The sequence below is a fragment of the Chanodichthys erythropterus genome, chromosome 17, assembly GCF_024489055.1.
Source record: "Chanodichthys erythropterus isolate Z2021 chromosome 17, ASM2448905v1, whole genome shotgun sequence".
Lineage (NCBI taxonomy): Eukaryota > Metazoa > Chordata > Actinopteri > Cypriniformes > Xenocyprididae > Chanodichthys > Chanodichthys erythropterus.
Window position 1 is genome coordinate 14,385,820 of NC_090237.1, and position 12,327 is coordinate 14,398,146.

The 12,327-nt window shown below is 36.6% G+C and overlaps 1 protein-coding gene across 1 annotated transcript in view; it reads right to left on the bottom strand.

Annotated features, from left to right (window-relative positions):
• exoc3l2b (exocyst complex component 3-like 2b) overlaps positions 1-12,327 on the bottom strand; it is a 35,789-nt gene that overhangs the window by 17,420 nt on the left and 6,042 nt on the right. Inside the window, exons 2-3 of the mRNA XM_067366426.1 lie at positions 10,575-11,057; positions 7,114-7,331 (exon numbers count right to left, since the gene is read on the bottom strand). Coding sequence (XP_067222527.1) covers positions 7,114-7,331; positions 10,575-11,035 — 679 coding nt within the window. The 5' untranslated portion in view covers positions 11,036-11,057. The remainder of the gene's footprint in view (positions 1-7,113; positions 7,332-10,574; positions 11,058-12,327) is intronic.

Here is a 12,327-nt window from a genome sequence, read left to right on the forward strand (position 1 = left end):
AGCACTGCTAAGTTTTTTCAGCAGCAATTCATTTACCACAGAATCAAACACCTTGGATAGATCCACAAATAAGGCTGTGCAGAGTTGTTTTCTATTCAGGACACCAATAAGGTCGTTTATCACCGCCGTAGCAGCAGTAATGGTACTATGACCAGTTCAAAAACCGAATTGAAAAGCGTTTAAAATATTATTATCAAATAAAACTGTTTTAACAGTTTATTTACCTTTCATTGCATTATCAAAAATAAAACACTTGATTCCAAACACAACTATGCAATATGTTTATAAAATATCATAATATTTGAATTAAGGATAAAGATGTCAATTCCCAAACTTTCTTCTATTAAGCTTGCTTTCTGACAATTCTCAACACACATCTACTGAGGTGAAGATGTGTCACAAATCAGCTGTGCAAATAATTGGCCCTGCTGTTGAATTCCTCCTCAGAACACTGAACGGACAGTAAGGGGCTCTTTATGGTGCTGAGTTGCCCATATATTTCCTGTGGCTTCCTGACCTCTTCTTAGAGGGAAGGATGCGGGGGCGTTCGGTTGGCGCCTGACGCATCTGTCCCTATCCCTATCGAGGATGGACTGTCCAGTAATGCCATGACAGACCCCACACCCTTCTCAACCGTCTCGCATAATAACAGCCCGAGTGTGCCAGTCCATCGGAAGGAGATCTAAATATAAAATACAATACCACAAGGCTTATCGTTAACGCAGCCAGGGGATAAGGTGGAAAAATAAATGGTCTGCCTGTTAAAAATTAAAGTCACTTCCTCTGCAACTCATCCACGTGAGAAGTCCTCCACCCAAGGACAACATGTCACTGTATCATAAGTGACTTTTAGACTGGACTACTGACGTTCAACCCTGGGGGAAGTAAAAGTTGACGCTGTAAGCTTCAGTCTGAGATGAAGGGTTGTGCAAAATTCTGAATTATGAAACTGGCTCCCTTTTAATTAATGACAGAGAATTTAAATACATTTGGTCAAACCTAAAGGAAGGTGAATGGGAATTGAAATAACAGGAATTGACATTTACTGAATTGCACTTCAAAGAAATTCAAAAGGTAATGGCATTCCGGGTAATGAAGTGTTCCTCCACACTTGCACATAAATCTGTTTGTAAGGCCCATAAAACCTTCAAACATCAAGACTTTTACAAGTCTACGTGTTATATAATACAGAACAAACTTATAAATACTTGCATATTTAAACTTATATACTGTTCAAAAGTTTGGGAAGAAATTAATGTTAATTTTTTGTAATAAATACTGTTTTGTTTTGTTTTTTACTTTCTATTCATCAAAGAATCTTGAACAAAATCTGTTGCATAACATTTTTGTGGAAACTGTGATGCAACTGTTTTCAACATTGGTAATAAGAAATGAACATTAGAACGATTTCTGAAGGATCATGTGACATTAAAGGATTAGTCACTTTTTAATAAAAATTTCCTGATAATTTACACAACCCCATGTCATCTAAGATGTTCACGTCTTTCTTTCTTCAGTTGAAAAGAAATTAAGGTTTTTGATGAAAATATTCCAGGATTATTCTCCTTATAGTGGACTTGATACCATATGATACCAGACGAGGAATAAGGGTCTTATCTAACAAAACGATTGGCCATTTTCGGAGCCAAGCATATACGGTTGTTTTTTTTTCCGAAAATGGCCAATCGTTTCACTAGATAAGACCCTTATTCCTCGTCTGGTATCGTTTAAAGCCCTTTGAAGCTGCACTGAAACTGTAATTTTGACCTTCAACTGTCTGAAGGCCATTGAAGTCCACTATAAGGAGAATAATCCTGGAATATTTTCATCAAAAACCTTAATTTCTTTTCGACTGTTGAAAGAAAGACATGAACATCTTGGATGGCATAGGGGTGAGTAAATTATCAGGAAAATTTTATTTGAAAGTGGACTAATACTTTAAAGACCAGAGTAATTTGCTGGAAATCCAGCTTTGCCATCGCAGAAATAAATTAAATTATAAATTTTATTAAAATAGAAAACAGTTCACAATATTATTGTTTTTACTGTATTTTTGATCAAATAAATACATTACCTTTCGAAAGCATTTTAAGAAATCTTACTGACCACAAACGTTTGAAAAGAACTGTATATATATATATATATATATATATATATATGTATGCATGTATGTATATGTATTTTTTGAATGACAGACTTTAATATTGGACAAGCAATGATCCAGATGTTGAAAGCCATGTAGTTTAAATGGTTTTATCCCACAGTCATTAAAATGCGGATCGATGCCAGTTACTGAGCTGGGCTGTGCACAGGACAACACTAGTTCTTTGTTTCCACTCAGTCTCATGCACTAAATTCATGGAGTGTGGAGCATACTTCACTTAAGCATGGACATGTCACCACCCTTCCTTAATGAAAACCACAGGGATTGAAGTGTTGCCTTTTAAGGGCACATATGGCACATATACTACACATATACCCCCACCACGACTTCCAACGCTATTTGCTTTTGGCCGAGGATTTAAAAGGGTGGGGGCTGACAACCAGCTCAACTGAATAGATCTGACTAAGCAAGATATCCGCTAACACAGCACCAACACACCTGCATAACCAACACCTCTCAGTAGGACCAATCAGCCGTTACAAGGAAAAGATTAGCCTGGGTTCTAGGAATGTAATGGAATACGATCTGTTCTTTGTCGTGCCACGGGTTCAAATACATTTTCCATTAACCCTCTGTGTTTCAGAGTCAAAACCCTCCTGTCAAGCCAGAGCACAAGAAACTGAAGAACTTGAGGAATAGCAGCCCACAGAAACTCCCTTTCTTATTCATTCACTTCCCTCATTTAATGCTCAGCATGTGCAGAGTAGACATATCTTCCCCAGAAGTGAAATATTTAATAAGTGGAGGGTGATTGTATTTCCTGCCTCTGCCTTAGCAGCGCAGATGGGTTGAGTAAAACTTGGCGGTATCATCCCCTGTGCCCGAGCCTGTCCAGAAGGAATTCCACATGCTAAAATCTTGTTTCAACGTCCAGGCCCAGTGAGATGAAGTGGTTATCAAAGTGACAACAGGCCTCGCCCGCCACTGGAGACCTTAAGTCAGGATTTGTAACGATGACATGAGCCCTTCTCAGGACAGAACGGTCCCACTCCCTTTTTAATTCATTTGGACATGGCCAACGTCAACAAAACAAAGCTAAATTGGACGATTTGGAAATTGTGTACTCCACCTTACACTAAGTGGAACCCTGCCCTCACTTAATGCTTGTTGGTTTATTTGACATGCATGGACGAATCTTCTTGCCAAGTGTTGGACAATAGCTGGATAAGGTGGAAGTGTTGGCTATTCCCTTTTACGAGTGACTCTGCCAGTTGGCATGCTGGAATATTTGCTATCATAAACGGGAGTGCATTGATTGCAAATGTTCCGCTCAGATACTGTTTCTATGGCGGCCATGACAGAATGTCTCTCAGCTGTAGTTATGGCTTACGGTTGGAGGTTGCGGGCTGTAATTTGGCGAGGTCTGGAAATCATTCACTAAGATGAGGGGTAAACGCCCTTCTATATGGCTGCTTTATCAATTCAGTGAGATGTCATTTTACATTCTGCCAATCCCAAAGACAACTGAATGCATTCAGTCCTGATAGATACCAGCCACCCGAACACAACGAAGACCTTGCTCTCTGAACAATGAGGTTTAGTTGCAACATGCTTTGTGTTCCAAGAAAAATTTCTTCATATTGTTATGACAAAACAAAATGGAAAAAAATGGAAAGCATGCATTTTTTTGTTAAGGAAACTGAGCATAACAATTTGAGTGAAATTTAGGATTGAAAATGTTTAATCTCATTCAATTAAAAATTTGAATTTCAGAATATTTAGCATTTGGTATGTTCTTCCTTTGATATAATGTCAACATGCACTCAACTCCACATTTAGAGCAAAAATTCCAGATTTTTTTAATGTGGTTTCAGGTTTTTTTTGGACCCCATTGAGTCTGTATGTAACAAAAATCAAATAGACATTGCATTAAAGGAAAAACATATATATATTCTTGATTGAAAACATGGTTTTCATCAAACTCCACATTATATAATTATATACTTATAAATCTTAAAAATACATTACCGCTCAATAGTTTGGAATCGGTACGATTTTTTGAATGTTTTCCAAGGCTGCATATATTTGATCACAAATACAGTAAAACAGTAATATTGTGAAATATTATTACAATTTAAAATAACTGTTTTCTGTTTTAAAATAGTTTAAAATGTAATTTATTCCTGTGATGGCAAAGCTGAATTTTCAACAGCCATTACTCCAGTTTTCAGTGTTCAGTGCAGTTGTTCTGCTTTATATTTTTGTGGAAACCGTGATATTTTATCTTTCAAGCATTCTTTGATGAATATAAAGTTCAAAAGATCAGCATTTAGAAATAAAAATATTTTGTAACATTATAAATGCCTCAATTTAATGCATAAAAAATTATACTGACCTCCGAACTTCTGAATGGTAGTATAATACTGTATATGATTTCAAAAATAAATAAACAAATATAAAATAATTATATGAATGATATATTGAGCCATAGAATTTAAGATTGGTAAAGCAATGACGCAGGAAGTAAAGGCATTCAATGTTTTGCCTACTCAAGTGAAATCTGATCTGGCTTAGCCAAAGTTGACAAATGACAGTTGAAACACCCTCCATGAACAGGATTGACGTCTTGTTCTTTGCTCTATTTTCTGGATTTTCTTGCATGTTCAGTGGCCGAGGCATTCATGGCATTACATGTTATTTGAAGCATTTTAATGTTTAAGCATTTTAATGTTTCTTGTGCCCCATATATTCTTTAAATACATCATTGTGAAGATGTTTGATAACTCTTAAAAAAGGCCCTCTGTGAATTAAATAATGAAAGTCTTGAATATCATTCACTCAGGAATGTGCTGTCACTTGAGAACAGCTGTGTGGATGGAGCAATGCTTTCTTTTGCCACAACACTTATGTCTGCAAAATAAATAGGAATTATTATTTAAGCTCATACAGAAGAACATTTCTGGAATACTTAAGAAATGGTCATAAAAACAGATACTTAACTTAAAAAAAAAGGTTTAGCACTGGACTTTTGTATATTTAATATGACATCCAATCAATGTGTGAACCAAAAATGCTCTTCAACCAAATTACAGATGGTTTATAAAGCGTCTAGTGGTCTGTTCAGCTGATAGCTGAGAGTTGCTAAACTTGGAAGCCCGCCTGACTGTTGCTGGAGGTCAGCAGAAGGTTTCCCGTCCACATAATGTGGCTAAATACACAAATAAAAAGTGATTTTTTGCTGTGTCAGCTGGGACATGCAAAGCAGCAAGAATCACGAAAACTTTCCCCCCTGCTGAAACAAAGCAAAGACATGACCAAACATGACACTGTGGGGTACATTCAGTTCCCCTTTGCTCAGATTCCTCTTTTATCATGTTCCATGCTGCATTTACGCAAGGGGAAGAAACTGATGGTTTCAAATATGACAGCCCCCTAGCCCATATAGTGAAAACACCAGGTTTTTACTGGGCCCTCATACTATAGTAGGAATGATTAGATCCACAAAAAAACAAAAAGCCCAAAATGCATGCCGCTCTGACAGTCATGATTATCAATCTTTCTCCAAAATTTAGTTCTAACTCTAATCAAAAACATCTGAACCTGCTAATCAAAGTCTTGCTTAAAAATGACACACAATTGGGTAAGAGCAGAGCTGAAATTATATTCTAGGTTGAGCACACAATGAACTCTGTTGACTATTCAACAAATGCACCAGTAACCACTAACACTTGTAGATTTGTTTGCAAAACAGTCCAGTCCTGTGACGTTAGCAATTCGCATTGCTAGGTTGAAGGTATTCATTCTCATCCTTCACTACCATCCTTTGTGCTATTCTTTAACAAACAGAGCTTGCAAGTTGCTGCCAATTTTGAAGCTTATCTCTTATGGTCTTGCAGTAAAAAGCCTGAAACCTGAGCATGCAATCATGTGCAAATTCCTACCTAGCATGTACCATGCTCATGCAGGTCAAGCTGAACAATCAAGCTCTGGTATGGTTGTGATCAAAAGTTTGAGAACAAGCATTAAAGATAGTTAGATATTAGTAGTACAGTCATAGTTTAAATGTTGAATTAATTTGCAAATGATGCAATGTTTAGCACTACACAGTCTGAAGATTTTCCGGAAGGGCAATAGAATTAGGATGTGCTTCATAAGAATATTCTGAAATACTGTATTACATAGACACGAGCAATTACAACTGTTATAAATTGCTAAACTGCCAATGCATGTATGTAAAACACAGAACACATAGAGAAAAAGCTGTTATTTAATGACTACTGGTATGATGGAACAATCACACACACACATATATACACAAAAATACAGACAAAAAACACAAATAATTTAGCAAATATGTGGTATTATTTAGTGCTTATTTCCAAAATGTTTAGCTAAAAGTGTTGTAATGAACAGGTAAAGCTGATCACTAAATTTAATTGAACCTTCGCAAAGACTCGCCCCCCTTAATTACTGTTGCTTTGTCCGTCAAGCCATGGCGCTGTCACGCCACACAGAGTGAAAAATACATTGCGAAGAAAAGAGGACACTGACAACACGTCGACAGATAAGACAGAGCAGGTTACTTATGATATTAAACAAAGTCCCAGCTTTCAAACTGTAATTTTTTAAGAAATTCGAACGATAAAAACTGTTTGTGGCTCTTTAATGTGTCGTGACAGATTGCTGTAGCGCCTCAGCTCAAGCGGCTCGTGAACCAATCATCTCTTCCTACTAGTTCATTTATAGCATCAAATGAACATCAGAAGGAATGTTGTTTCAAACGTGGAAAGACATTAGCACACACCATTTTTCAAGTTCAAGTTCACCGAGGTTAATCTTCTAAACTCCTGACTGCTTTGTCAGACAAAATGGCAGATTCGGCGTTATGATTGGTTAGATCGCTTGTCAATCAAACTCCCGGTGAAGGGTCAATTATTTATTTATTTTTATGAATATGGGTTTGTTGCTGAATGGCTGCACAGCTTCAGATTCACTAGTTGACTGTTTACCTGAAAGTGGCTCCCTGGGTTTGACCTCAGGCACCTCCTCCACTGGCTCTTCCTCAGGCCCCTGTGATGAGTGGTCCTGCATGGACTCCCTCTTCATCTTGCCCTTGCCCACCATCTTCAGGAAGGAGAGTCGACGACTGGTGGAGTCAGAATCAGCTTCTGAGCAGAGGTCACCATTGGTCAAGCTCTCCTTGCGATCTTTACATTTCCCTGCCATTCTATAGGAAGAAGAAAGTTGATGAGGTTGATGAGTTACATTTAGAATTTTCAGACACTTTTATCCAAAGAACTTTTCATTTTCATGTATTTCCTGGGAAACAACCACATGGTGTTGCCATAAACATGGTCTACTACTGTTTAGGAGAATTGCTTTATGAATTATTAAATGAATTATGAAATGTTGGAATTAGTAATAGCACAAAAAGAGTCTTTCATAAACTAATAGTATAGTTAGAAAATTATGAATTTAAAGGTGCCATCGAATGCTTTTTTACAAGATGTAATATAAGTCTAAGGTGTCCCCTGAATGTGTCTGTGAAGTTTCAGCTCAAAATACCCCATAGATTTTTTTTAATTAATTTTTTTAACTGACTATTTTGGGGCATCATTAACTATGCACCAATTCAGGGGCTGCTGGCCCTTTAAATGTCGTGCTCCCTGCCCATTGAGCTCGTGACTCTATAATACAGTGCATTTACAAAGTTCACACAGCTAATATAACCCTCAAATGGATCTTTACAAGATGTTCGTCATGTATACTATACTCACATGTATCGTCATGTGAGTATAGTATTTATTTGGGTGTTTACATTTGATTCTGAATGAGTTTGAGGCTATATGCTCTGTGGCTAATGGGCTAATGCTACACTGTTGGAGAGATTTATAAAGAATGAAGTTGTGTTTATGAATTATACAGACTGCAAGTGTTTAATATTGAAAATAGCGACGGCTCTTGTCTCCTTGAAAACAGTAATAAACGATGGTAACTTTAACCAACAGTAGCCTACATTAGCAACATGCTAACGAAACATTTAGAAAGACAATTTACAAATATCACTAAAAATATCATGATATCATGGATCATGTCAGTTATTATTGCTCCATCTGCCATTTTTCGCTGTTGTCCTTGCTTGCTTACCTAGTCTGATGATATTGGGGGCGTACACCCTGACTGTTACGTAACAGTTGGTGTTATGTTGAGATTCACCTGTTCTTTGGAAGTCTTTTAAACAAATGAGATTTATATAAGAAGGAGGAAACAATGGAGTTTGAAACTCACTGTATTCTAGGGCACCTTTAAAGGTGTGTCTAGAATAGTGTGTCTATTCTCCTAGTGGCAACAAATGTAAAAATTATAATTTTTTACAAATGGGTTTCCCAAACACTCCTACCTCCCTTTTGTAATAAATCATCATAGAAATCATTGGGATTCAAGTTACTAGTTCTAAACTGTTTACCACATTCCATTTCTTTCCCATTATAGTGCCGGGAACTGATATGGAGTGTAACAATGCCCATCCACTTTTTCAACTATCTTGGTTCCAGAGGTATTTTTTCCATTCATTCTTCCTATAGGGGTTTTCAAAAAGTCTCTGTTAAAGAGTTTTACGTTATTAACCAAATCAACAACCTACAAAGTGAATTATGATACTTTGATTTAAAGCAAAAAAGTATTTGAAAATCAGACAAAAAGTCAAATATACAAGACTTTGTACTTAACAGGTTCAATGAGGGAAAGAACTACAATCCCATAAAGCATTCCGAATGACATAATTCAATTAAAATATAACATAGAATTATAGTAGTACAATATAATATAGTATTGATTTAAAGAAATAAATATAGCTACATATCTAATGTGTTTTTACAATATATTTGCAATGCTTCATAGGAGTGGGTGGGCACTAAAGAGCTGCAATTTGCTTGTTTTGATTGGCTAATTGGTGCAGAATCATGAGTAATAGTTTCTCACCAGGAATTCCACTGTTAAATAATCATTTAAAAAATAAGTAAAATAATGCAGGCTAATGGCTTCAACGAAAGCATATACCACCAATGATTAACCCCTTAGCATTCCTAAGGTCTCTTTTTGAATGGTTAACAAAGTTGTTGCTCACAGTAGGCCTGTCTTAAACGGTTTATAGTTTATCAATAAAAATGCCGGAACCCAACTGATGCATTCCAAAAATGCAACCGGAACCAAATGACGTTCTTTAAGTTTGATGGTTATCACATGTGCAGTCTTCTGCTAAAGATGGAACACTGTACTAAAATACTCATACAGAGTTCCCTGCACTATTTATTCAATGGCGAAGCCTAAACTCGGCAACCAAATCTACAGATGGAAGCAAACAGCACAAGCACTGTAGTTTGATTCCTGAATAAAGTAAATTACTCTTATGTAATTTCTTTGTAGTTCTTCGGTTCTTTGTAGTGAATCAAAAACATAAAACACACACAGTGTATTCCGATTCCCCAAAGAATGGCTCTTCTGAGTTGGTTCTTTTTAGTGAATCAAACACAGTAGCTTACAACTACAGTGAGACTTAATTAATGTACTTACTGACTATTCGTAATTTGATGAATTTACTTAAATGTTAATGAAACTTTTTTTTTTATTTCTGTGCTAGTTAAAGGCTATTCATGAAAAATAAAATAAAAATAGTCATCAATTACTCACCCTCATGTCATTTCTGTCCCTCCATTAACCACGCAACTACCACTTCGAAGCTTTAAAAGGTTCATAAATTAATCATAAAACTAATCCGTATGAATCAAACGGTTTACTCCACATTTTCTGAAGCGACTGGATCTCTTTATATGACAAACAGATTGAATTCAGGCTTATTCACATAAACAAAGATCAGCGAACAGAAGCTAAACCATACTTGCTTGACGCGCAAGAACAAACGTAACACACGAGAGTGAAGCTCATTGGTTCTCGCATGTCAAGAATTGCTTGTTCATGCTTGCTTTCATGCTTGCTTGAGCTTCTGTTTACCATATCTGATGTGTGTGTTGATGTTTATTTGTGAATAAAAGCCTAAATACAATCTGTTCATTATACAAAGCAATCGTATCAGATCAGAAAATTTGGATTAAACCGCTTAATTCATATGGATTAGTTTTAATGATCTCTTTATGAACTTTTTGAAGCATCCAAGTTGTAGCTGCATAGACTGTCAATGGAGGGACAGAAATCGATCAGATTTCATTAAATTATCTTCATTTGTGTTTCAAAGCTGAACGAAAGTCTTACAGGGTTGGATAGACATATTGGTGAGTAAGTTATGACAGAACTTCTACTTCCACTTCAAAAAAGTCATTAAACAATTCTTTTCTATATTTATTCCTTATAAGTAATTAATCAAGGACCATTAATCAATCTTTCAGAAATCATTAAGAGAAATTGGAACCGTAACCGTTTAATTCATTGCAATTCCCATCCCTACCCATCATACCGTAGCAAGCTCCCTTCTGAACTCCGTCTGCCCTTCTTCTTCCTCTGCATGGGTGAGGCTGAACCTATAGAGCCCTGTGGGGAGGGGGTTTCCCTGCCCTTGCTCCTGGCAGACAAGCGCAAGTTCTTGCCCAGTTTGCCCAGGGTCTTGAGGGGGGAGACCCCCTTCATGCGTTCCAGCGTGCCTTTGATGGAGCTTCCCTTCCCTGAGCCTCCACGCCGCACCTCATTAGCCTCATTTTCATCTTCCTCATCCTCAAACGGGTTTCTGTCCCGCGGCACACGCCCATCCAGGAGTGAGCCTCCGTTGCTTCTGGGCCAGTCCTCATCTGAGCCAGGCTCCTCGAATGGATTGTGGTTAAGACTCATTTTTCTGAGAATGAACTCGCTACGTGTAGTCTCCAAATCCACACTAAATCTGCCTCCCTTCAGCCGAGACGGGAGGTTCTTGAGGACTGGCATGGTTGCGCTTGAAGGATATATGCTGGAAGAGAGATAAAACATATCTATCAGCATCGCCACTACCGGTATCAACTGTGTAAGCCATTATACACTCTGCTTCTACAAACAGGAAATTACTGCCACATAGGCCAATACACTGGCATTCATCCATGATGCTGCTATGAGCTTTCACTTTTTATGAAAATGTCCCTTGGTTCTTTCCAGTGTACAATACAGCTGAAATTACACAGTACAACGCGCATAGAAATAGATCATGTGAAACTATAGATTTCAATAGGTAAAGTCTGATAATATGGTTTTAATTGATTTAAAAATACAGTACAAATGCAATTCATACATATAAGCCTGGTTTCACAGACAGGGCTTAGATTAAGCCAGGATTAGACCTTAGTTCAATTAGGACATTTAAGTAGCTTTTATAAATGTGCCTTAGAAAAAGAAAAAAGAAAAACATTATTGGTGTGCACCTTGAGACAAAAAACTGTCAGTGACATATTTTAAGAAATGCCAGTGCAACTGGCTTTCAGTTAAAACAGCTCAAACATGCATTTTAGTCTGGGGGAGAATGACTTGATTATACCTCTTCTATGATAAGCATGTTATTTTTTTAATTTAAATTCATTTTGACACTTTTGATGTCAGGGTGATACAAATGTCCTGATATCATGAAGAAAAAACCTCATTAAAAGAATGAAATTCTTGAAAAGAAAATCAATATTACTTTATTTTAAGGTGTTTGTGTTACTGTGTAATTATATATTGTACTGAGTAATAATAATTAATGTCCTAATTAATGTAATAATTAATGTCTACATGTACTTGCTATAGGGTTATAATTAGGGTTAGGGTTTGGATTAGGGTTAGTCGCATGTAATTCCGCACAATTTCTACAGTAACAATATGTAATATGTGTAACAAGGACACTAAAATAAAGTGCTACCAAAAAATATTAGCCTATCTTATCTTAACTGGCTAAAAAATGAACTGTTTCACTACTTTTTAATATTTGAAAAAACTTTTTTCTGCCAAATCAAAGCCATGTGGTACAACCAAAATGCAGGGGGGAGGGAAATGATGTCACAGAGAGGAACACTTCAAGGTGCAAGATGTCCTTGTTGTGCAACTCCCTAAATACATAGATATTACGAAATAATAATTTAATTTATTTGTAAAAAAAGAATACTTTTTATTAGGGCTGTCAACGATTAATCACGATTAATCGCATACAAAATAAGAGTTTGAGTTTGCATAATATATATGTGAGTAATGTGTGTAAATAATATGTATATATA